The sequence below is a fragment of the Mercenaria mercenaria genome, chromosome 2, assembly GCF_021730395.1.
Source record: "Mercenaria mercenaria strain notata chromosome 2, MADL_Memer_1, whole genome shotgun sequence".
Lineage (NCBI taxonomy): Eukaryota > Metazoa > Mollusca > Bivalvia > Venerida > Veneridae > Mercenaria > Mercenaria mercenaria.
The window spans coordinates 31029698-31052657 of NC_069362.1; the positions used below are offsets into that span (position 1 = coordinate 31029698).

A 22960-nucleotide genomic window follows, 5' to 3' on the forward strand; every position below is an offset into this window, starting at 1 on the left:
ATTATCTTATCCGTCCGATTTCTTTATTTTTAAAGCATCAACTTCAGATACTAATGCGGCATTATCGTTAATTTAACACATCTAAATGCACAGCAACCGAAAATTGCTTTTATAGAACACTCGCCCAAAACGCACTATATGCAGTATTAGATGCGCATAATGCCACTTTAATAAACATTTCGAATATTGAATTAACTCCTGAGCTGCTGGTCAGTCAGATTACGGTACGGTATAGGTTTTATCGATTTCGGCCATTTTGTTTGTTTAGAAATGGCTGCCGAAGTTACATTTTTCAATGACGATAATGAGTTTTTGATTCCTGCATGCAATGCTTAATGTTTATGTTGAATTAGCACAATCAGTTGTATACCATTTTGCTTTTCGTGTTATTGTATTTTATATTTGAATGCATAGACTGATTTTCCAGTGGTAAAGCGTTGTTTTATCAGCTGCGAAGAGTTTTCCGAGGAATCTTTGACAACATGCGATCTGAAAGACACAATGACAGGGAGATACATGAGAAAAACTGTGCCACTTGAAGTGTAAGTTTATGTCATTTATAAAAAATGTCTTTAAGCTATGTCTGAACATTTTAACTGGCTGGTTACTATAGCCAGATCAGGTTTCACATTTTTGATTGGCAGTGGCTAGGGGACTGGTTAACCGACCTCTCTGTTCTCAGTAATCATATTGATTACCGGACCTCTGGACAGCCCTTTACGATATGTCTAGAGGTCCGGTAGACTCTGTGTCTATAAGTCCATTGCCATTTTTGTGAGCTTGCAGTGAGCTCGATATAGTCGTCACTTTTGGCGGGTTGGTGTATGTGTATCCGTCCGTCAGTTAGAGGTCAAAAGTGAAATTGAAGTTTGTCCGGACCGTAACTTTGACATGCATGAACCAATCTTGTTTATATTTGACATGAATGTTTATAAATCTCAGTGAGGAGTGTCATGCGCAGTGAGTGTCAGTGTTGCCACCCAGTGATAGTCGGAAGTCGACGGTTGGGTGAAAGATGTAGATGCAAACCCCATGTTCCTATCTCAAGGGTCAATCTGGTCACAGTTGGCGGTCAAAGGTCAAATTAAAGTTTGTCTGGAGCATTTCTTCTTCATGCATGGTGGGATTTTGATGTAACTTGGTATGAATGTGCACCATTATGAGATGGAGTGTCCTGCGCAAGAACCAGGTCCCTAGGTCTAAGGTCAAGGTCACACTTAGAGACCAAAGGTGCTGGCAGGCTCTACATTCTGCACGTGGGCATGCAGAATGTATTTCTAGTTATTAAGGTGTTCTAGTCAAAAAGAAAGGGTTCCCACTTAAATAGTACTGGAACAGCATTATGATAGAAAAAAAAAATGTGTTGACAGTCAGCTGGCTCAGTCAATAAAACAACAGAATTGTATTCTGAAGCCTCATGTTGGAGGCACAGTTTAGCTTAAAACATTTTACTTGCCCGTAGAATAGTCTCAATTTTTCAACTGCAGGGCATACCAATTTCACAAATGTTTCACAGACTGACATTTAACGTATGTCTGCTTCTGCAGTTAGGGTCAAAACTGTGGTGGAAATCAACGCAATTTAAACTTCATGATTTGTAGTTTTACATACAAATTTTTACACTAGTGTGGTTATTTTTCACTAGGAAAACATAAACAGTGATTTAAAAAAGCCAGAATGTAAACAAAAGTTAAATAAAGCCATGTTAAATCTACCATAACACGGTATACATATTCAAAATTTAAAATGTATAACGTGTAACCAGTGAAATGCGCGGAACGTATAACAGGGTTTAAAAATAAACCAATCAATACACACACAGCTTTACATGACTGAGGTTGAGATTTAATGGTGTAAGCGGAAAACTCACTGAGATTCATGGAGTTTAAAAGTGTTTTGCCTAAAAAAGGGAGGTTTTCTCATTAATTAGGACATATAATGATTGAATTTTGAATGAGGTTTCCAGACATGTAATTTTTAGTGTGAAAAACTGGATTTAAATATGTATTTGAAGCCTCCAGCGTTAGCGTCGTGATTTGCATTGCTGGTTATATACACATAGAAGGAAAACTTTCCGCATTGTTTTGAATGGTAAGTTGGTCATATGTGGAGGAGAGATATTGACCTGTGCTAAAATTATCACAATATCGCAACTGGCATACAGTTAGTTGGACTAGCCCTTAGAATAACATTTGATGCCCAATGTAGTGCTATGTCTACATTACACTGGTTAGTCTCTCACCATAATTGCTGAAGGACCCTTTGAAAATTGGGGTATAAGACTTTTTTTAATGACCATTAAAAAGCCCTGGGAGAATTCATGTATGTGGTCAATAGAGTATTAATTAAATTGGAATGGTATGTCATGATATAGAATCCAAGTTCTATTCACAATCTGGCTGAACAATTTTCTCACCCCATGACTTCAGCATCTGGAAATTGGCATCAGTGTTAGAAAACTGGTACAAAGATAAGGAAATAAAGTCCTGGTTGTGCACTGGAAATTTAATAGATACACTTGAATGGTTTCCTACCAGCTGTGAGACCTGGGTCCGGTGTTTTAAATGTGAGTTGAGGTGAGAGGGCTTTATGTGTATCAGTGCTTTATACCAAATTATTAAAGAACCCGGGGGTCTAGGGTATTGCATGCAAATCGTTTTTATCCTAATATGTCTCGAAACACATACAAAAATACATGTGCATATTGCAGATAGCTACAGGAAAGCCTACAAGTAAATGCCTCCCAGTCATAAGATTGCTCAAAAGTAAGAGAGAGAAATAGAATATTATTAGTGCTTCTTTGCATAGCAGTATCGTCTTGTCAACAGATTATATATAGATTTGATCTTGCCATTATAAACCCTTACAGCATGAGCAGATGAGCTTATATAAATTGACAGGATATTAATCTTTATTTAAATGATGATTTTAGTCATTTTTATACACCTGTTTGAAAAAAAAGTGTGTAAAACTGGACATACTGTGTTTCAGCTGTTTTAGTGTCTGCCCATTCACCCTAGCAGAAAGCTCTCTAAGATGCGCAGTTGCAAGTATCACAATATTTTTTTTCAATATCCTGCACCTTTCTGGTACGTAAGACATGGCACTAGCATCCATGACTGTAGGCAGCCAAGAATTAATAGGAAAGTAAATTCTTTCACATATTAAAGAGTGATGTTTTGTTAGCTTTAGTCAGTTTCCTTTAGTTATATGATAACATGACGTGTCCTACTTACTGGTAGTAAATCTCCCTTATAACCGATTTACATTTGACTAAAAAGAGAAGACATGAAAGGTGATCAGTTGTCAGAAATAACAACTTTAACAACTTCTCAGCATTTTTCTGACATGTTGCAAAGTGACAGTTTCGTCAGTGCTATCGGCACATGTAGCAGTAAGCACAATATTGCGGATGAAAATTCTTACGCAAATAATCAGAATGTGGAAAAGAAAAGAGAATCACTGATTTTTTGGAGCTTCCCAGTCAAAGCATTCCTTAGTGTCTGTGTCTGCATCTGCTTCCCAGGTTTAGTAAAGTTTCTATATGTTTGCTGGTATCTCAGTTCACTTAAGTAGGAATGGATTTAATCTTCACATGAGCCGTGCCATGGGAAAACCAATATAGTGGGTATGCGACCAGCATGGATCCAGACCAGCCTGCGCATCCGCGCAGTCTGGTCAGGATCCATGCTGTTCGCTAATAGTTTCTCCAATTCCAATAGGCTTTAAAAGCGAACAGCATGGAGCCTGACCAGACTGCGCGGATGCGCAGGCTGGTCTGGATCCATGCTGGTCGCATACCCACTATGTTGGTTTTCTCATGGCACGGCTCACATATTTGTTAACGATGATGATCTGACATACCTTGCAGAGGTTTCATAACTCTAATGTGATATTTATAAAGTTATGCCCAACAATTTTGGGCTATTATGTGTTTATATGTAAGCTGGTAATTCTCAGTAACCTCTAGTGGGAATGGTTTGATACTTAACACACTTGTTAACTGTGATGATCTGACATGCAGTGCATAGGTGATTAGGTTCCATAATTCTGTTTTGTATTTTAAGTTAATTTAACAAAGTTATGTCCCTTTTTCATGTTTTGGTGTTCATTCATTCACTTTTTTAGTGGTAATGCTTTTGAAATGCTTAGCATTTCTGAATAAGTCCCCTGACAGTTCTTTTTATATACTTGGCTCTTATGATTTATATTATGAGACATATGTTTGATATGCAACTTTTTACCATCAGGATTCATTATGATTATATGCCAGATAGATAGTATTTTATGTTCATTCAGTATCATTTTACTCTCTAGAAACATGGCTTTATTACTGTGTGCTCGTAAATATGAGTAGAAATTTGAACTAGCAGTAGTACTGATCCTGCAGGACAAGTGTGATTTTTGACCAAAAATTATTCTACATCCAACTTCATCCTGCTAATGCAAAATTATGGAAGCGTCCTGGTGCCAGCAGAGAGATTTAAATTTGTCTTACGTACGACTTACTATCTCCTACGTAGGAGTTAGTATCTCCTACGTAGGACTTAATATCTCCTACGTAGGACATAGTATCTCCTACGTAGGACTTAGTATCTCCTACGTAGGACTTAGTATCTCCTACGTAGGAGATATTAAGTACTACGTAGGAGTTATTATCTCCTACGTAGGACTTAGTATCTCCTATGTAGTACTTAATATCTCCTACGTAGGACATAGTATCTCCTACGTAGGACTTAGTATCTCCTACGTAGGACATAGTATCTCCTACGTAGGACTTAGTATCTCATACGTAAGGGTTCCTATTTTGGGGCGCTACAGCGTTCTGTGGTCCTACTTGCGTTTCCGGTACATGTGTTAATTGAACATTGCTGGTTGACTTTTTAATTCCGTGCTGATAAATGGCATTTATTGCAATATTTGATTTATTTTCTAAACTGTTTACATTCTTGTATTTTATGCGTTGTCTTGAGAAGGTGCTTAAATAAATAACCTTTCATTGCAATCAGTGAAGTTATCTCTTAACCACTGTTTCTAACCAATAACAAAGAATGAATTTATATAGACCTGATTGCTTGACATGATTATCAATGTTCTATAACATTTCGTTAGTTTCAACTAGTCAATTATTCTTTTATCTAGTCACTCTGATAAAACAAAATTGTAAATGTTATTTCGCATGAAATTAGCTCTTATATTAAAAAAATAGCCTCTACTGTGAAGAGCGATAAAGGGGAATAAATCATGTTTACCAAGTTACTCGTCCTTAATTTCTTCTCTCTAGGCATACACTTAACAAAACAAAGGATAACCAGATTTAAAGACTGAAACCTACAAATTCCGTGATATTCGGTAATTAAAAGATTTTACTGTCAAAAAATGCTTCACTTTATTTAAATACTACATGTATTCTATTCTTCCTCTTTTTCACAACATATACATTATATAGAAGATACACACACCATGTAAAAGAAAGCAAAACCGTCGGACCACAAGTTGATTTGACATTAGTTTTTCGTCAACACTACAGACTCGCATCAGTCGTTAGAGTCATTAAATGTAAATCACTTTCCTCTCTGATACCACTTTCTGAAATAAAATTAATACCTCTTACCTCTGACGACTGGACAAATGCGATCTGAGCTAGGCAGTTTTCATCCCAGCTATAATCATTAGAGATCATTGCAAATGTGTTCATGATGTAACATAACCCTTGATTGACTCCAGTGCCCTGGATCATAGAATATCCTTTATGACCTTCACAGTCTGTATAATGAAGTACCTTTTATTACCAGATGAATGGGAGAGGTGTTAATGAACTTTGTATCTTAATAAGCTTTATAAATGTATCATCTTTAATATGCAAATAAAGTAGAAATGAGTGTTTGAAACAAAAAAGTATCAATAGTTTATTATCATGTTAAATCATGCTTTAGATGCAGTTACAGTAATTTCCTGTTACTAGTTAATGCTTGACCTGAATGTAGAAAAAGAAAATTGAGCCGTGCCATGAGAAAACCAACATAGTGGCTTTGTGACCAACATGGATCTAGACCAGCCTGTGCATCCGCACAGTCTGGTCAGGATCCATGCTGTTCACTAATGATCTCTCTAATTGCAATAGGCTTTAAAAGCGAACGGCGTGGATCCTGACCAGACTGCGCGGATGCTCAGGCTGGTCTGGATCCATGCTGGTCGCAAAGCCACTATGTTGGTTTTCTCATGGCGCAGCTCAAATGATAGACTTACAAAGTCTGTTGAGATCAAATAGTCTGTAATAATATTAATTTCTTCACACTGATACTAAATTATTTACTCAGAAAAACATTTTCTCTCTAGGCTCATCTCAACAAAGTTAGAGACAGAGGCAAGAGATATTGTAAATTTTTTTAGAAAGTGGTATCAGAGAGGATTGATTTTATGGCCAGGTGCTAGGTGCTTTACATTCAATGACTCTAAGGACTGATGCCAGTCTACTCAAATGATGATAACACCTAATAAATATTGATTATTAAAGGCACTGTCTTTGAGATCATACGACAACAGAAAAAAAGAGAAATTTTAGGTACCAGTATCAAGAAATTAATGCTAATACCGCTTAAGAAAGCTTTGAATAAATTACTGACAGATTATATGTTGTTGAAACACATGAGAACTAGTTGTCTTGACTATCTTTTACACTGGAAATTGAAAAGCGTTTGTAACGTTTTACTGAGGTAAACTGCCTAATTATTAAATATCTACATTCAAGGGTCATTGTATACATATTCCTCCGTGGTGTATATTGTTAAAGACAGCAGGAAAATTTTCATTGCCGTGGCGGCCCGGGTTCGATTCCCGGCTCTGGCATCTTTTTTCCTTGATTGAGTAGATTAAGGATAGTTTAGAAATAAAAACTCGAATTTTAATGTCCATAGTATGTATGACCGAACTTCAATTTTAAAGAAAGTTCATTTTTAGCCAAAATTTGTAGGTCAGTGCCTTTATTGAGAGAAAGTTTATTAATCAAATCACACAATCGGTCAAAACAATAACTTGCGATAATTATATTCAGTAACTTTCATGATATACTTTAATTATACTTCTGAACTCTCTACATAATTTCAAGAGAAGCCTCCATAGCCGAATGGTAAAGGTTCGAAACCTCACATGACATGTTTCAATTCTTCATGCTCATATACTGCCCGGTTGGCTTATGGAATGTTGGCGGTTGTAACCTGATGTCTGCCCATGCCTGGAGCAATGCCTAGAAGTGCACCTTGTGGGTAGCGCAGTGTGACTATACCCAAACTACATAGTCCCCCAAAAAATACAAAAAAAAAACAACAACAAAAAAAACAACAACAAGAAACAACAACAACAAAATAAAATGTTCAAAAATATCTATCAAAACAAATTTATTGACTACTTCATCTGACAAATTCAGAACTTGGTCAAATGTGTCTTTAATTCATACTTACGAAGTTTGTGTGAGACATTGGAAGAAGGGAGATGTTTAATTATTTACAAATATGTAATCTACCGGTATCAGATAATCCTTACTAAATAATAGTACACACGAGTATATTGTTCCACTGCGCATGCTTGAGTGTCTTTTAGTCAGTGACATACGTACGAGTTACTAACTCCTACGTAGGAGATACTAAGTACTACGTAGGAGATACTAACTCCTATGTAGGAGATAATATGTCCTACGTAGTACTTAATATGTCCTATGTAGGAGATACTATGTCCTACGTAGGAGATACTAAGTCCTACGTAGGAGATATTAAGTCCTACGTAGGAGATACTATGTCCTACGTAGGAGATACTAAGTCCTACGTAGGAGATATTAAGTCCTACGTAGGAGATACTAACTCCTACGTAGGAGATACTATGTCCTACGTAGGAGATACTAAGTCCTACGTATGAGATACTATGTCCTACGTAGGAGATATTAAGTCCTACGTAGGAGATACTATGTCCTACGTAGGAGATACTAAGTCCTACGTATGAGATACTATGTCCTACGTAGGAGATACTATGTCCTACGTAAGAGATATTAAGTCCTAGGTAGGAGATAGTAAGTCGTACGTATGACAAATTTAAATCTCTCTGCTGGCACCAGGACGCTTCCATACAAAATAAACCAGGATTTGAATTTAGCCAGATTTTCTACTTCCATTTTTTCACAACTTCAAGTGTTTATTTCTACTCGCTAAATGAAAAAAGTTGCATTTTCAGTCCGCTATTTAGAACTCGCCAAATTTAAGAAACCAAGAATCCATGTGAAAGACTCCAGCAACTCATATTTTCTTTATTATATACATATATGATATAGTTAAAAAAAGCAGGTATGTTCGTTATACATCAACAGAATGGCTGCGAGTACTTGTCAACCATTACATAGGGAAGGGCGTGAGGCATTATCAAATGTTATCTTAACTTCCATATATGACTCTATACATTTGGAAAGTGACAAAATACATGAAGTTTTGACAGATATTTGTCAAAGAAAGAACAGTGATACAAAGCCCAAAAATTTCTCTAGTTCATAAAATTTAGACTCAAAATTAAAAAAATTCACATTCATTCTTGAGATTCCGAACCCTGAAAGCTTTTAGCCATGTCTTTGCAAGATAAGAATCAAAGACTAGAAAGGTAATATTTTGTGTCTGTATAAAGGTTTGCCACATTGAAACCATGAAAATGTGTAAAATGCAGCTTACAGCCATACAATGTTATTAAGGTCATACCTGAAGTCAGTTTCAGTAGGTTGTACTAATTCATGCATTTGTCTTATAATGTAGTTATGACACAAAACATTGAAAACAACCAGTTAGTTTTTAACCAGAATTTGTTTGTTAGGTGGGTAGATAAGCAGGCAGATTAGGTGTCTTTCTCATCATGTCCATCCAATGTTTGAGATATTTGAATGAAACTTGACCTATAGGTAGGTTATAGTAAGGCCAAGGTTGAGGTTGCATAATATTTTGAGATCAGTTGGTTAAAGCTCACCATTGATAAAAATAGAAAAATCAGTTTCAGTACAGTAACTCTAGATAGGAACAGAAGATTCAGCAAGCAGATATCTATATCAAGGCTGAGCTGCAAAGTATCAGTTGGGTCAAGGTCACTGCTAGAAGTCTTGGGAAGATGGTGTCAGCTCAATATCTTTACTTTGGATTAATATATTGAAATGAAATGGGTGAGTTGGGTTTTACGGCGAATCAACACAAAATGAAATGTGTGCTATAGATAACTAGTAGAAATACCAAGGTTGGGAATACCTTTAGTTTGGATTGAACTGAACTTAAACTAAAAATAGCTTAATAAAGAAGGCCCGACCGCTTAGCTCAGTAGGTAAGAGCATTGGTCTACAGATCGCGGGGTCGCGAGTTCGATCCTCGGGCAGGGCTAATGTTCTCCGTGACTATTTGATAAACGACATTGTGTCTGAAATCATTAGTCCTCCACCTCTGATCATTCATTTGGGGAAGTTGGCAGTTACTTGCGGAGAACAGGTTTGTACTGGTACAGAATCCAGGAACACTGGTTAGGTTAACTGCCCGCCGTTACATGACTGAAATACTGTTGAAAAATGGCGTTAAACCCAAAACAAACAAACTTAATAAAGAAAAAACCTAAGGTTGGGATCACATATATGGGCATGTAGAGTCAAAATGTTGCTGTATTTCAGAGTTTTATTTTGACCTAGTGGTCTAAGTAGTTGTTCTATTCTGTAAACTCATTTAAGTTGGCAGGAAAAATTTGAGGCTTTGATCAGAACAGCAATTTCATGAAAGTATGAATTTATGTACATAACACGAATGCCAGTGTGACTTTAACTTGTTCCCTGGGATTAAATTTTGTAGATTGATTCAAGCACTAAATCCATGAAAAGTTCTCCCCTTATGAATGTTAATGATTTCACAGCAAGGTTTTTTTTTACCAAGAGTGGAAGGGGCCCAGGCCTGTGATTTAGTGGGAAAAAGTAGCTCAGTATTTGGGCAAAGGGGAATAAAAACCCAGATGTAATGTCAATTTTTGGGGAAAACTGCATGATTTAAAAGAAATTTTCTGAAGGGAAGGGGCATGTTAACATCCCCAATTATAGAAGGGAAAAAACCTGCACAGTTACTAAGTACCTTTTGTTAATGTACAAACTTTGAATGTCTAGCAGCTGTTCAGTTCCAAATGGCAGGCTTAAAAAAAAGAAAATTTGATTAGAACATTTTAAAAGAAATAAAGTTGCATCTAAACTGATCTTTAAAGATCAGTTTAGATGCAACTTTATTTCTTTTAAAATGTTTGTAGTGAAATATTGTTCTTCGAATTTCCATATCTCTTGTATTTTCTTAGTTTACTGAAATGTCAAAATTGAGTAAGACTTGCGCAAAAATTAAAATAATTTTTCCCTTGAATATATTAGTTACTGTTTTATTCATGACTCTTTAATGATTATTAGGTTGTATATTTAGGTGGTATCTTTTAGTAATCTTTATATAAAAGTTGTTTAATTTAAACATTTTATCTGTTAAAGTAAATAAAATTCTTAATTACAAATGGTATAGGTAGTTATTTCACAACAGTTATTTTATTCAGGGTATATAATTTTGAATTAGACCCGCAGTTTGTCATGTTTGGATTATCTACCTTTAAATTCCGTTAAAGGCTTATCTCCCCAGTAATAACCAAAGAATAGTTTATAAATTTTTATCTTTAAAGGACAGTAAATCCTGTCATGTGACGTATTTTGTCGTAGATCAATACTGAATACACTATAGGTATGGAATGTTACTTTACCAATATTGGAATACAAAGTTTAAAGTCACGGGGACGTAGATCTATTGAATAGATCAAACTTAAGCCTACAATGAAAAGGTTTGAAATAAGTAGCGTATTGTTCGACTTGCCGATTTTTATTCTTTACACAAGCACTGACGAATCAGAAATAATTTTCAAAGTGTTTGTATTTTTTGTTCCAAATTAAAGTCATTACCGGATCTATTTAAGTGGAAATTAGGCAGGATTAGTACTAAAAGATATTAGTTTTTGTTTGTTTGAAACTTCAAGAAATGTGAAATTAGCTGACAGGAATGGCTGGGGGACTATTGTGATTAAAATATTTGAAGTTTTAAAAAATGCACTTTGTAAAAATATACAACAAATAAAAAAAAGAAAAAGACAAAAACAACATTCTGTGTCCTGCCTACTACATGTTAAGGGTAGTGATATGCTTGGACTAACATATAATAAGTGAATTACAATAGACTTCAATTAAAACTGTATTAAGAATTCAGATAGGTGAAAACAACTTTTGAAAAAAGTTATTGGAATTAAAGCTATTGAGCTTTTAAAGTGTGTATGTGATCTTTTGATCTTTATTGTTTTATTATCTTTCAAGTACTTTGTTACAGAAATTGTGTGTAATTTAAGTGGATATTAAATATATTGATTACCTTTTGTTTCTATGGGGTTATAACCCCAAATGTTAAACTCGTTTTCAAGAAGTATCACCAAGATTAGAATAAGCTCATGTGGCAAGGAGCATTAATAAAATGATGGATTTATCAAAGAATAAATATGAACTCTTATACGTGAACAGGGTAAAGAGATAGTGTAGCTTTTTTCTACATGAGAAAATCCTTATTCACTGCTTTTTGAAACCATTTGGCTGGAAGTTTTCCAAACTTTGACAGAAGAGGTAAACAAAAATGTAAATATCCAGCTGAAAGATTCAATCCTGGATTTATGAACCTCTTATAAAGGAAATATATTAAAAAGTTGTTGAAATATTTAAATCACCAATGTAGTTCAAAATGGAAACCTGACTGAAATATATTTATTGTTGGCTTTCGGCATATGTGGCTCAGAAACCATGTTACATCTTGAAGTTGTGGGTATGAGTCCGAGAACAAGCGGGCCTGTAAGGATTGGGTATGCTGACCGTTCATCTAGTGTGACGCCGACACAGAGACACACACCGCTGTTGTCTTTGTCAAGGTAATTGTATATATGAATATTTTATGGTCAAATGCACTTTAACTTGTCCTTTTCTAATTTAAGTGCTTGTCAGTTTTTTTTAAATCATTATCATGTCCTGAAGTTTCTTAAACAGATCCGTTTTTGACCCAGTTTTACTCCAACTTAGCCATATCTATATTGTCACTGAATAGTGCAAATATCAATTGGTCAACACGCTAGATAAAAGTCTTTAGCAAAATGTATACTAGTTGTACAGGTATTGCCACAAGAGAACAGAATGGTTTACTAAGTCTCACAGCTGACTATTTTGCTTTCCTGAAGGCATCATGCATGGTAACAAGCATAATTATGCAGAGTTTAAATATTTAACATGCAATAAATGTTGCATTTGTAGAAATATTAACCCTTACCATGCTAAATTTCTATAATGGACTGGTCCATCTTCCAATATGGGCAGTACCATTTATCATTTGAAGGGGTGTTCACTAAAAATTTACTGACTGAATAGCGAACAGTGCAGACCATGATCAGACTGCACGGATGTGCAGGCTGATCTTGGTCTGCACTGGTCGCAAAGGCAGAATCACTTGCCGCCAGCAGGCTAAGGGTTAATCATATCTGAGATTTGAAAACTGCCATTCAAAATAGTTCATGTGAAGAAATATTTAAAATGATTGATCAGATTATTTGAAATACAGTAACTGTTATACTTCAATATTTCATTAGAACAAATTTAGCTGTTTTTTGCTGTTTTTCAGCTGAATAATTTAAGACATTTTTTGTTTAATTCTGCTGTACCTAACTTGGATATTGATAGAACAGTTTTCATCATGAAAAGCCAGTTTAATATTGGCTGATATTCATCAACATGTTGAATAATATTTTCATATGGGATTAATTTACCAGAAACTATCAATGACAGACAGTCCACAAAGAAATTCAGCCTTTCTGAAACCCAGAATTATGTTGGTAAATAATGGCTTTCACTTCTTTCAATGACAAAATACAGGGACTATAATTGTCATGAACTTGCAATTTTTTATCATATAGAATTTTAGCATATTTACCTTCCTGATATATTTTAGAAGCAATTTGTATTCAGCATGAAAATCTCAATTTGAACAAACAATCTACAACTACTCTTTCCCTCAGTTTTTCAATAATGATCCAGCACGTGACAGCAATTTTGTTTAAATTAATGTTTACTTACCAGAATGGATTAATAGTGTCAGTATGTGACATCTATTGACCAATAGAAATTCTGGAAACTAGATAAATGTGTGGAAACTAGATAAATGTATAATGTTGTGTCTGTTTCACTGAGTCTTGCCAAACACAGACCACAGTAAGGATTCTAATAGTTCTGATTAAATTTAAGGCTGTATATTAAAAGTGCTGCAAATATCAGTAGCTGAAGATCCATTTGCCTTTGGTCTTCCTTTTTCAAAATGTCCTGAATAAAATTCTATTTTAAAAACCTGACTGGAAGATTTTGAGTCCAGTCTCCGAGAATTGCACACAGTACTGCAATCTTAACCTTTAGCCTGCTGTCGGCAAGTGGTCCTGCCTGTGCGACCAGTGCAGACCAAGATCAGCCTGCAAATTGTCTGCAATGTTTGCTATTCAGTCAATAAATTTTAATTTAACTTCCCTTCAAATAATAAGTGGTAACTGCCCAAATTGAATGACGGACAAATTTTACAGGGTGAGGGTTAAAAACTTTTGCCGTTGGTCAGTTTCAGTATTGAGCTTGGAACCAACCAAACAGATTCAAGGTTTTGGGATGCAGGTCTTCCTAATTGACAAGTATTTGTTAGGATTTGTTTGTCCTTTGTATACATAAGTATTTTTGTATATTTTTACATGTAGATAAACTAATTATACTGGGTGCAATAAGTGCCAAAAAAGCTGTCATTAGAGAGATATCTATCTACCAAAAATGGTTCAATGCCGAAGTATAAATAACCATTACAGATTAAACCAAAAGCATTGACTTATCAGCAGATCATCCTTAATTACATAGTTGTGAAGTATTTTCCCATAGTAGAAAAAATTATTATGTTAGGTTTATGCTTAGGTTTTCAAGAACATTGGTAAAAATCTATACAAGTATATTATAAAAAAGATTTAGTTTCAAAGTTATAATTTTGTAAAAGCCCCAAAAGGGGTTTCAAGTTACGCTGTATTAAAATGTATCAAGTATTATGCTGTGTTAGAGACAGAGCTGAGATTTGCTGGAGGTGCAAAGGAAAGCTTTGCCTCACTTTTCAAGTTGCAGTTTTATTAGAGTTTCAGAGTATAACGGTTGCTTCACAGTTTAAACTTGCAGTTTTGAGTTCAAAGAAAACAATTGCTTCACTGTTTGAGGTTCTAGTTTTGTGGAGGAGTTCAAAATATAACAGTTTCTTCTGACAGTGTTTTAAACATGCAGTTTTGTTTAAGTTCAAAGAAAATATTTGCTTCACTGTTTCAAGTTTCAGATTTGTTTGAGGTTCAGAATGAAACATTATTGCTCCACAGGTTAAGTTTCAGTTGAGATTGAAGTTCAAAGTAAAACAATTGTTTCACTGTTTCAACTTTCAATTTTGTTTGTGGTGCAAAGTAAAAAAGCAGCTTCACTCAGATTTTCTTTGAAGTCAAGGTTGAACAATTGCTTCACTGTTTCAACTTACAGTTTTGTTAGTGGGTCAAATGAATACATTTTCAAAGTTTGTTAAAGGTCCAAAAATAAAACAGTTGCTACACAGTTTCAATTTCAAATGCTTTTAGAGGTTCAAAGAAAAACAATGGCTTTACAATAATATATTTTAAGTTGCAGCTTTGTAAGAGGGTCAAAGAAGATTGAAGTTCCAGATTAGTTAGAGGTTCAAAGTAAAACAATTGCTTCACTGGATCAGCATCCAGTTTTGTTAGGGGGTCAAAGGAAAACAGTTTCCAGTTTTGTTTAAGGTTCAAAAATAAAACAATGGCTTCACTGTTTGATGTTCCAGTTTTGCTAAATATTTATTTAAAGTAAAACAGTTGCTTCACTGTTTCAACTTTCAGTTCTGTTCGTCGTTCAAAGTTGAACAATAGTTTCATTGCTTGTGATTCAAAGTAAAACATTTGCTTCCTGTTTGAGGTTCCAGTTTTGATAGAGGTTCAACATAAAACAATTGCTGCACTGTTTTAACTTCCAGTTCTGTTTGAGGTTCAAAGTAAAACAGTTACTTCACTTTTTCCAGATGCAGTTTTGTCAGAGATTTAATGTAAAACATTTGTTTCACTGTTTCAAGTAGAAGTTTTGTCAGAGGTTCAAAGTTAAACAGTTGCTTCACTGTTTTAGCTTCCAGTTTTGATAAAGTGTCAGAGGAAAACAGTTTCCAGTTTTGTTCAAGGTTAAAAAATATAGCAATGGTTTCACTGTTTCAGGTTCTAGTTTTGCTAGATATTCAAAGTAAAACAATTACTTCACTGTTTCAGGTTCCAATTCTGTTAGAGGTTCAACATAAAACAATTTACTTAATAGTTTCAATTTCCAGTTTAGTTTGAGGTTCAAAGTAAAACAATTGCTTCACTGCTTCAGGATGCAGTTTTGTCAGAGGTTCAAAGTAAACCAATAGCTTCACTGTTCTGACTTCCAGTTTAACTTGAGGTTCAAATTTAGGCAGTTGTCTAACTTCACTATTTCTAGTTGCAGTTTTGTCTGAGGTTCAGATTGAGACAGTGACTTCTCTATTTCTAGTTGCAGTTTTGTCTGAGGTTCAGAGTGTAATCAAAAACAGTTGCTTCACTGATTCAACTTCCACTAGTTTTGTTTGAGGTCAAAGTTAAACAATTCCTTCATTTTTTTTTCAAGTTGAAATTTTCCTTACAGCACAAAATTAAACAATTGCTGCAATGTCTCATCTTCCAGTTTTGTAAATAAAACTTTTCCTTCCTGTCAGAGTTTTGTTTAGATGCTCAAATCAAATGCTTTGTTGGGAGCTGTCAAGTAAAGAACTGGGTTAACAGCTCAAAGGGAAAGGTTTACTTTGCTGGTTGAAGGCATTCAAAATAAAAGCAGTTAGTTTGTTTTGAGGTTTCAAACAAAGGCTTCGAGAGGATTTATATAAAAATTGAGATACAGATTGGTAATAAAAGTTTTGTATAAGATTTAACTTACATTTGTAATAGGGCTTTGTTTTCAACAACAACAATAATCATTAGGTCTTTGTAAAGCACTTTTGAACACACATATTTTGTATGAAAAGAGTGCTATATAAATGTGGTATAATGATAATATTAAATAATCAAGAGCAATAAAACTGAAGTGCACTTTGCTGATCTCAAGATAGCAAGATTTTAACATAACCCCTTGTAGTAAATTTTTTTACAGGAACTATTGGCTTTCTTGTTTTAGCAGATTTGTTAAAGAAATTTTGGCATTGTCATTTCCTTGTAACTAAAACTAACATTTTGTTTCTACTAGAGAATCTCTGCATGCATTGTGTAACTGCAGTTTGCAAGGTGAAAGAAATTCCAGACACCTCAGTCCATATTCAGTATAGGTAACTTCATGTGCGTGCCATGGAAAGTACTTGGGGATAACTTGTTATATCATGAGTTTTGGTATGGTATTGGGTTGCCATCAGAGAGAACTTTTATTTTTCTCTATCGCTGTGACTTTTCACATGCATTTTGAGCCCTTAATTATTCTATAAGATATCAAGGGATTCAATCAACGGAAAATGTTGCCTTTCCATAAAAAAAATTAAATCATTGTAAAATGCTATCAGGTTTTCAGGAGAAAGCAATATCAGATGAAATCAATGAATTTTAGGTGTCATCTCAACAGGTAAGATATAATGAAGATGAACCATCTAAAAAGCAAAAGTTTTGCTTGAGGGTCCCAGAAAATGCTCTTTTAGGGATGTTTACCTACCATTAGATTTATTTGTCAAATAGCTCCTTTCAATCCATAGGGCTTTAGTAACATTTGACAATTTGATCCCCTTAATCTATCTCTTATAAATTTATATGCAGGCCATGTTATGTGTACTTGTTGGTTTGCCCGTTCATGACGCATTTGTTGTAGCTGACTTTAGGATATTGTTCTATCAGTTTGCAGTTTCTGTTCGCAATTTTATTACCCTTTTAGTTATTATGCTGTGGTATACCTTAATTATCAGCTTTTTGGACTAGGTCAGATGTGAAGGTCATACGGGCATTGTTAGTGAAAGAAACTGGAGAAATATGAGAGCCATAGTCATCAGAATTCCAAGTAAATTTGTTACCTATGATCAGTGATGGGTGATATATATTTAAGTTTCAAAATTGGTAATATAATTTATGCAACATGTACACATTTGTGTTCTAAACATACCGGTATAGGTTACTAGGCTGAGCACAGTATTACTGGATTTTAAAATGCAAACAAACAAAAGAAAATCATAAAATTAAGTCAATGTAAAACATTTCTAATGAAAATACTAATTCCTCTTTGGCCAAGTGGTTACATAACACACTCTGTTTCATACTTTTTTGTTGTCAGTTGAATCGATTCCAAAACCCATATAATTTCATTTTTAAAGCTAAACTATGTATACTTAATTTTTTGATAAGGTTCAGTGAAGACCACTCAAGTTAGTTATAGTTCCAACTTTTTCACTAACTGAAATAATTATGTCACATTTAAATGAGCCGCGCCATGAGAAAACCAACATAGTGGGTTTGCGACCAGCATGGATCCAGACCAGCCTGCGCATCCGCGCAGTCTGGTCAGGATCCATGCTGTTTGCTAACAGTTTCTCCAATTCCAATAGGCTTTAAAAGCGAACAGCATGGAGCCTGACCAGACTGCGCGGATGCGCAGGCTGGTCTGGATCCATGCTGGTCGCAAACCCACTATGTTGGTTTTCTCATGGCATGGCTCAAATACACTTTGCCTTGTATAATTATGTTGGAATGTTTTTTAAGCTCTCCTGTGATATCTTAAAGCATAGAGGGATAGTTCTATAAATGTTGTGACAATCTTTTACTTCACATTAAATAATATTGTCTGGCATTAATTTTATTATTAATTATATTAAAGATACAGTAACAACCAATTTGATATGAAAATAAAAACAAAAGAATGAATTAAAAACCACAAAAAAAAAAAAATAATGTGGTTCACCAGAACTGTTCCCTGGTGAGAGTGTGCAAATTTGTAATATTGTACTTTTAGTTTTAAAATTTATATATTTTGTTGGTTCCTAAGTTAATGAACTAAGAAAACCAGCAGCCTGACTTCCTGTTTATGAATAATTCAACAAAAAATGTTAATTATATTTCTGAAAGCTGTCGATGAGCTAAGCATGAATTAAACAATAATAGTCTAAAGTTAAATGTTCAGATTCTATTTAAATTATCAAATTAATGTAAATGCAGTATTGCTGTCATATGACTGCTTTTATCTCTTGTTTGGCCCGGGTTTAACGCCACTTTTGAACAGTATTTCAGTTTATGTAATGGCGGGCAGTTAACCTTACTAGGTGTTCCTGGATTCTGTACCAGTACAAATCCATTCTCTGCAAGTAACTTCCCCACATGAATCAAAGGTGGCCAAGACAAATGATTTCAGACACAGCTAGTGTCTTCTAACAAATTGTAATGGAGAACGTAGTCACTTTGCCCAAGGATTGAACTCACAACTCCGAGATTTGTAGATGTGCACACTCCCTGCAGCTGAGCTACTAGCACTAGGCTTTATTTTCTTTATTAAAGAAAGTATGAAAAATAAGTAATATATAATTATGTACTCTAGATTTTCCTCTCTTTCTTATAATGCATTTATAAAAAGGAATTCATGAATGAAATAAATAGCATAATTTAAGAGGATTATAGGAATATTTAAAAAACTGGGTAGCAAAGTGGCGGTATTATCCGATTTTAGAATATAATTTATGATTAAAAATGGGAAATGAAACGGCATATTTAACAATGTAGTTTGAAATGATATAGAGCTGTTTGTTTGATTTGTTGCACTTATACAGGTCAGTTCTGTTTGTTTGTTCTTGTAGAACTGGACCAAAGCACCTGATCTTGTTAATATATATTGAAATATTACTGAGTTATTGAACCTTTATAATAGTCTCAAAATAAAAGAGTATTTACTTAACATAATTGGTTGTATGCTTAAAAAATTGATCATTTCTTGCAAAGTTTTGAATTGCCTCGGAAAGGATAATGAATATGACATGTAGTAAAATATGATTTACAATTTTGTAGTTTTCAAAAAAGTCTAAATAAATTGTAGGTCGTAACCAAAATGCATGTGTGTAGCACTATCATCATTATTGTAATGTATTGCCAGTTACACATAGTTACCATTGAAATTTTAGTGAATTCATACAAAGGAAAAACACTAACAGAAAATTTAAAGCCTTTAAAGAACTTAGAAAAATTGACCTTTATGTACTGTAACTCAGTTGAGTGCACACTTTTCTCACCCTGTGACAATTGCAGTAGAAAGAAATTTTAAGTATTTATGTCAATGAAATACCAATTCAGATATATATTGATAACAATACTGATTTATGATTTTTGTGCCAATAAACTTTAGGGGAGTTGGGGGCACTGTGCCCTAGAGTTGTCCTTGTCCATCCATCTGTCTGTCCAGACTGTTTGTTTGAATTTGGGTTGTGCACATCTCAAAAAGTGTATGACCCAGAGTCATCAAACCTCACAGGATTGTTGTTTAGCACAAGTCATTAAAGTTATATTAATATGGATCTCACTCAGCCAGACCATGACCCTTGACTTAGTCAATAAATAAAAGTTTGTGTTCCGTGTATATGGAAATGCACTTTAAGTAGAGTCATAAAACATTTAGAGGGTTAATATATAGCATAGGAAGTTGTACACCTGTTGTTCTCTTTGGTATTTCACTCAGCTAGGCCAGAGTTATGGTCCTTCATTTAGTAAAAAATACACATAAAGTGCTTAGAAAGTTTGTATTGCATAATTATGTCGCAAAAAATATTTCACCTAGAGTCATGTAACCATGTACAGAGACAGGAGTTGGTTCACCTGTGTCCTATGGACACACATCTACTCTAGTCTGTATCTAATATCATTTTAATATTTGTTCTAAATGTTTTGAAATTTTTGTGTTGATCTGAATTTAGGCATGTCCCCTTTAACTTTGATCCTCCATGCAAATAAAAGTGACCTATCAGTATGAAAGATCTGTGGACTTGCAGTGAATATGGGGAGCATTTGGTGACATAGAATTTTTGACTTTGTTACCCTACCTTAATAATATATGAGCCGAGCCATGAAAAAACCAACATAGTGGCTTTGCGACCAGCATGGATCCAGACCAGCCTGCACATCCGCGCAGTCTGGTCAGGATCCATGCTGTTCGCTTTCAAAGCCTATTGCAGTTAGAGAAACCGTTAGCGAACAGCATGGATCCTGACAAGACTGCGCGGATGCGCAGGCTGGTCTGGATCCATGCTGGTCGCAAAGCCACTATGTTGGTTTTCCCATGGCACGGCTCATATATCATTGAAGAAACCTGAACATTGTATCAGAATGTACTATAAGCATCTTTCACTGGTTGCTGGTAAAGATGGGAATATCCGGCATGAGGGTAACTGTAACAGGAGCCTCGTTACCGCCTAAACAGTTACCCGAGTGCCGGATATTCCCATCTTTACCCGCTGCCATTGATTGATTCTTTTTCTTGCATGCCTTATTCTTCAATTTGTAGAAGATAGGAAAGGAAGGTTTTTCTTTAAGGCTATATTTTGTTATAGAAGCATAATTATTAAGCATTCATTCGTAAATTATAGCACTTGAGTCATCTAACACCCTTTTTCTATCAGCGGAAAAGCACAGGAAAATTATATCTGCAGGTTACCTGGTATGTTTACAATTTGTTTATAGGAACTTGAAAACATTTTAGAATCTATATGCTAAACACCTACTTAAGTTTGATTGCCTTTTCTGTTGACTTGTTCTTAATGATATATGTAATTGCATTATATAATGGTGAATCATCCAAAGATAAATACCATAAGGAGGAATTTTTACTGACTTTTCTTTATAAGTTTATTAAAAGTTAATTTATTGTTTTGAAATGATTATTGACAGGACAAGAATGAAATATGAAAGATATTGAATTTCATTTTCTATAACAAATTTTTTGTTGTTGATATTGACTGTTAATAGAAAATGTGACAAGGATTATGTTATAATATTCCTTAAATTGAATACGAGTTGGCCCCACCATGACACTCTAAAAGCATATAATGTGACCTGTCTGTCTGTCTGTCTGGAGGTTTGTGTTCATGTGACAAGGCCATAGTTAGCTCCCCTTATGAAAATTTTCACTATTGCCATTGTAATAACATTGCATTGTCAGTGTATGATCAGTTTGTTACCAGTTTTAATGTCAATCTTTTTTCACTTTAATGGTATGCTATTATCTATTCTGGATAATTCAAACCAGGGCATTACCAGCTTAATACCATATTTGACAACAGAGTGGTAATAATCTGGCAAAACAGTGAAAATAAGCTGACTACAAACTGGTTAAAACGCATCATAATCAGACATCAGAAGTGACTTTTTATTCAAAGAAAGAGACAAAACTTATCATTTTCCAGTAGAATAACTGACATCAAAATGACTTCACACTGCCACTAAAAATATCTGACAACAAAATGTCCAATAAGCTGACAATATGTGTGATTTCGAATTTTCCAGACTATTGTCAGTGTATAACCAGACAACTGTCAGATCTGGCAACAAACTGGCTAGAAAACAACAGGATAGAAAATTTCTGGTACTAAACTGGCAATATAATTATGGCAACACACTGTCAAGAAAGTATCAGTCACTCATTGAATTAAGCTTTCTTATTTCCCTTAGGAAAATTCTCTTTATTACCATTGTATTGTCATATTGTCAGTGTATGGTAAGTTTGTTTCCGGTTTAGTGCCAGTATATTGGTTCTTTTATATTGATCTTTAATATGAATATTAATGTGCAGTACAGCCTGAAATTTAAAACCTTCATTAATTTTGCTTATGAGTCATTATTTTAGTACAAATTAAGATTTGCAATATTTCAATATTAATAATATAATATTAAAATCAAAAGAACATCAAAATATTTGACCAAAATTATGGTAATTCAGCATGTTTAATTTTACAGGATAGCAACTTTTAAAATTTCTGTATCCGTTTAGCAAATATTTATGTTTAGCACAAATAGTTGTTGAGGACAGATTCTGTGTAACAGTGAAAACAAATAACTGTAAAATAATGAAAAAGTACCTTTACATTGTGCCCACCAATGCTGGAAAACTATTTAAAACTGAAAATAATTTTGGAGGGAACAAAATCAATACTCAGCCATTTTATAAGGTGTCTAGTAATACTTTTGTTGTTGTGAAAATTGCTCATTATAAAGTGGATATATTGCCAGAGTATTGCCAGTGTGTAACTAGTGTATTGTCAGTATCTGCTCTGAGTAAATTTATATCCAATGTACTGTCAGACAGATAGGAAGTCCATACCATTGTAAGGTCTGATGCTATTTTAAAAAAGAACTTCTTGTTAGTTATATCCAGTGTGTTGCCATTTTGTAACCAGAAGCTGACATTGAACTGGCACTAGTGCCAGTTTATTGTCAGAAATGGAAATTGTAGTGCCAGTATCATACCATGTTGTTGCCAGTTTGTTGTCAGTGAGGCCATCCAACCCGTCCCTAGATTTGCCACCTAATGCCACTCTTTGCCACTTATTTCCATGATAAAAGGGTGGCAATTGGTGGAAATAGGTGGCATTAGTTGGCGTTTGCTGTAATTCAGCTCTTTTTTCACCTAAGTGGTAAATTTGCCACCAAAAGCCACTTTATTTTGGTGGTATTTAGGTGGCATTAGGTGTAAATTTGAACATAGTTTTTCTTTATGGTGGTAGAAAGGTGTAAATTGGTGGAAAGTAGAACATAGTTTTTTTTCATGGTGGAAATCGAGTGGCAT

The 22960-nt window shown here is 34.6% G+C and overlaps 1 protein-coding gene across 2 annotated transcripts in view; it reads left to right on the forward strand.

Moving 5' to 3' along the window:
• Window positions 1-264: 264 nt before the first annotated feature.
• LOC123563622 (protein FAM149B1-like) overlaps window positions 265-22960 on the forward strand; it is an 84016-nt gene continuing 61320 nt past the window's right edge. The window contains exon 1 of one of the 2 annotated variants that reach the window (XM_045356519.2): window positions 265-542. In XM_045356519.2, the coding sequence (XP_045212454.1) occupies window positions 502-542 (41 nt within the window). In that variant the 5' untranslated portion in view covers window positions 265-501. Of the gene's footprint in view, window positions 543-10782; window positions 11986-22960 lie in introns of those variants that run through there. The other variant, XM_045356518.2, reaches the window with a different exon arrangement.